Here is a 4,303-nt window from a genome sequence, read left to right as displayed (position 1 = left end):
CTGATGGCCTGACTGCACACTGTGGCCTCCCTTCAAGTCTGAATTTTTCTCAGCAATCTCATTTTTTCTCAGTTCATGCACAGAAAACCACTTAAAGGTCGCTGTCCAAAGAGACATTTTAACCCATTAACAGTGATAGCAACATCAAAAGAAAACTGAAGCAGAGGAATGACCATTTATTGATTTTGCTGACCTAAGTGTTATCCATTTGCTGTTCTGAATTAGAGGGAGAGAGGTGCTCCTGATGGTAGATGGCTTGTCCTGGTTACATTTCCTGAGGGAAGGAGTTGGAGCCCTAATGCTTTACATCAGAACAAAAAGATCCTTTGTGAGAAACAGGAGAAACATTTCCGAGAAATGGTTAAAAAAACCCAGAAGTTGTTCATTCATGCAGTGACACTGATAAGAGAAAACCAGTTAACTCTATGGAAAGGTGTAGATGGTTCCTTTTCTATGAATCTGTCTTTGTTCTGCAGCCTGTTTCTCATCTTCAGTGGCAAATGCATGGTCATTGCTGCTGCTGGTCCCTGAGCAAAAGGAAATCAGTTTGCTATAGCTGCTTTCTTTAGGCTGTATTTAAGTGATAGGTGAAGGATAGAAAAGAAAAGTTACTGAAATGGACTCAAGTTTCCTGTTGCTTAAATGAGTTGAATAAGTTTCTGAACACTGTAATTTCCGTTTTTTATTTCTTAATTTTTCCCTTCCAGAAAATGGCTGTTCCACCTGCTTATGCTGATCTGGGCAAATCCGCCAGAGATATTTTCACCAAGGGATATGGTAAATAAAGCCAAAATAAGTTTTGGTCTTTTGCTGTCTACCTGATTCCTGAAACTGTTAGGATGTTACTAGTTTTTCTGATAAATATTTCAATAATTTCCATTAGAGTTCACAGAATTTTCTGTCACAGCTTCACATTGCCCTTGCTGTCTGGAATGGGAGGGTAACTTACTTTTGACAAAATTCTTCCTGTTCCCCATAGGACTGTTGTTTCTTTTGAGAGAAAATTCTGTGTTGTGTTTTGACTGTTTCCTTGTATTGATGAATAGGATCACTGATGTCAGTAGTTGCTTATGAACAGAATGCTGCTCAGTATGAATAAAGGCATTATTACCTAATTTGATCCCAATTCTATTGCTGAGGTCAGTAGGATTAATCAGTCAAGTGCTGTCTGAAGTCAGTACAAGCCACATAATCTGCTTCATAAAAACACATGGTTTGATAACTGTACCTCGGTTTAACTTTTTAATAGTTCATAGGTGATTTAGAATGGAGTTTCAAGAAAAAAATCAGAAATGCTTTTCAAATTGACATATATTTGATTCATATTTCTTACTCACCTTCTAGGTTTTGGGTTAATAAAGCTTGATTTGAAAACGAGATCTGAAAATGGACTGGTGAGTTTGGAAACACATTGAAATCCTAAACATTTAATGTTTCATGTTTACTGTGTATTTCTTTTTAAAATATCTATGTATCCTTTGCTTTCTCTCCTTACCATTTTTCAGATGAGTTCTAACTTTGCAAGTTACTTGGTATTTATCTGGACTAATATAAAAAAAATTAGCATGACTAATATGTTCTACAACTATAAGTATTTGCCTGAGTGTGGATATATGTATAAATTGGCAAATACATATATGTTTTTTTTTTATTTTGTTTTAGGAATTTACAAGCTCAGGTTCAGCAAACTCAGAAACAAGCAAAGTTAGTGGTAGTTTGGAAACAAAATACAAATGGGTGGAATATGGATTGATGTTCACAGAAAAGTGGAACACCGACAACACGCTAGGCACTGAGATTACTCTTGAAGATCAGGTAATTTTGGGCTCAAAAAAACCAATTTTCAAATTCACTTATGCCAGTCTCTAGTTAGAAATCCAACCAGTGAATTTCTTTTCTGTTCAGCTTGCACGTGGCCTGAAGCTGACCTTCGACTCCACCTTCTCTCCTAACACTGGGTAAGAAGTGAGTAAGCTTCAGTGACAAAGGCATTTTTAATTTTCTGTCCTGAGATATCAAGGCAGTTAATAATCAGCCTGTGTATGATGAAATCATGTACACCTCCCTTAAATCTTACCATTAACAATCCCCGTTTAATCCTAAGCAATAGCAAGCAAACTTTTACGTACAGTAACTTGTAAATTATAGTCAGAATTAGGGGGTGAGGGAAAGGTTCTCTTTGTGCTCCCATCGTGTATTTCTGGCTATGTCAGAGGATGAGCTGCTCCCTGAATAAAAGCCCTAAACAAGTCAGCTGTAATGCAAAGCTTAACATGCTGCAGGAGCCAGTTGGCCACGGCTCTAATAGGTTGACACAGAACTGGGCTCTTCTCCCAAGCTGAATTTATCATCTGAATTCTTGCTGGCCACAGCGTGCCTTGGTGGTGGATGGGTATTTCTGACTCGGCGATTGGATGCCATGTTTTATTTGGGCCAGAGGGATTAAGCAGCAGCTGTAGGTCTAGATGTTGGTTTATTTTTTCCCCCTGATTATCTTTGTGCAAGCAGTGCTGCCAGTGAGTCGAAATACTCTGCACATCAGGCTCCCAGGGCAGCACAGTGCACTGCAGACCACTGGGGTTGTAGTCCTAGGGGTGGTTTCACCTTGTCCTTTAGATTTAGTGATCTGTTTCCAGTCCACTTCTAATTCTAAATTAGTGTGATGTTTTTGTTAAGCAGAATAATCTTTGAATGTTTGTTTATATAAATATTTCTTAACTGGTAGGATTCTTAGAGAAATAAAAAAGAAAAAAACCTGTCCGAGAATGATGTTGCAGCTCTATAACTATTTCTTAGGCTCTTTACAGACACTGTAGTACCTGAGTCATGATTGCCTTGGGAGGATTGTTAACAATTTAAGTAAATGGAGTGAGAGTCAGTCCTGGTGTGTCCTGGTTTAGGTTGACAGGAATGCATCATGTCTGAATATGAGACTCTCCCCCTTCCTTACTACTTCTGACTGTGGTGAGTCTTTCAACACAGGAAGTCATTTTTAGGAGCACTCTGTGTTCTTGCCTCTGTCCCTGTTGACATTGGTGGGAGAGGTACCACTGACTTTTTATAGAAGTTGCAGATGAATGCTTTTGGCACTCCTGCACTTTATTTCAGATTCTGCAAAACGCAACAAATTTCTGAGTCTGAAATAATAACAATAAAAAAGAGAGCAGTCTCTGTGTGGGTCTGATACAGCACTGATACAGTTCTTGTAGATTGTTTTTGCTAGCTGACATGAAAGTTTGATTTAAAATCTCAAATTAGCTTGACTTTTCCAGAAAGATTTCAGTAAAGATTTGGTCAAAGACAGAACTCTCTTGCCTTGTGAGGGTCTGCACCCTTGATGTAAATCACCCTAAGAACACATGAGAAAACACTGTTCTGGCCAATAGTATGAAACAAAACAGGTGACTCCTTCCTGTGTTAACCTGGCAGCTTTCTGGTGCTGTGACCATTAACATTTATAAAGCACCCTAAGGAGGAATCAAGGTGTCACAGCCACCAGAGCAGCCTGCTTGCTGAGCAGCAGAGACCTGCCCTCAGAAGCTACAGACAAAACAGTGATTTCTTGATGTCTGTGACAGTAAAGACAATTTCACAATTCACTAGAATTGTCTAAAAATTGTTTTTTGGGAAACTATTACAAACTCTTGCTGGCAAACCTGTAAACTGTTGCAGGTGCTACTCCTTTCCTGCATCTACCAAACTTCCCAAACCATCAGTTGGAGATGAGGGTTTGGTTTTGTCACCTCCCATCTGTGTGTGCTGCTTTTCAGAACATAGCCCAGAAATGTTTTGTGGGGCACCACACTGCATTTTATTGCTCAATTGCAAATAATTCCCTGTAGCTGAATTTGGGTTCTGCAGAGGTGGAGGGCGAGAAAGTGACATATTATGTGGCTCTCCAGGATGTGTATGTTGTCTTCAGGAACTAATACACTGAGTTAAAGTAAGTGATTTGATGGAATTTCTACTTACAAGTGTACCTTTTCAGAGATATGAGATAATTTCTTTTCTTTTTTTAGGAAAAAGAGTGCGAAAGTGAGGTCAGGGTACAAAAGGGAACACATCAACATTGGCTGTGACATGGATTTTGACATTGCTGGACCTTCAATACGTGGAGCCCTGGTGCTTGGCTACGAGGGGTGGCTGGCAGGTTACCAAATGACTTTTGAGACAACAAAGTCTAGAGTAACCCAGAGCAACTTTGCTGTTGGCTATAAGACTGATGAATTCCAGCTTCATACTAATGTGTAAGTACTGGCAGACAAGCATTCAAAAGGAATTCGGAAGGATTTTGCTGCTTCCT

At 39.3% G+C, this 4,303-nt stretch overlaps 1 protein-coding gene across 1 annotated transcript in view; it reads left to right on the top strand.

Moving 5' to 3' along the window:
- Window positions 1-709: 709 nt before the first annotated feature.
- Window positions 710-4,303, top strand: part of VDAC1 (voltage-dependent anion channel 1) — an 8,976-nt gene continuing 5,382 nt past the window's right edge. Inside the window, exons 1-5 of the mRNA XM_009077814.1 lie at window positions 710-777; window positions 1,345-1,394; window positions 1,663-1,815; window positions 1,906-1,958; window positions 4,020-4,247. Coding sequence (XP_009076062.1) covers window positions 711-777; window positions 1,345-1,394; window positions 1,663-1,815; window positions 1,906-1,958; window positions 4,020-4,247 — 551 coding nt within the window. The 5' untranslated portion in view covers window position 710. The remainder of the gene's footprint in view (window positions 778-1,344; window positions 1,395-1,662; window positions 1,816-1,905; window positions 1,959-4,019; window positions 4,248-4,303) is intronic.

Source organism: Acanthisitta chloris, unplaced genomic scaffold (assembly GCF_000695815.1).
Source record: "Acanthisitta chloris isolate BGI_N310 unplaced genomic scaffold, ASM69581v1 scaffold4827, whole genome shotgun sequence".
Taxonomy (NCBI): domain Eukaryota; kingdom Metazoa; phylum Chordata; class Aves; order Passeriformes; family Acanthisittidae; genus Acanthisitta; species Acanthisitta chloris.
The sequence above is the reverse complement of the archived record's forward strand: the minus strand, read 5'-3'. Positions and strand labels throughout refer to the sequence as shown.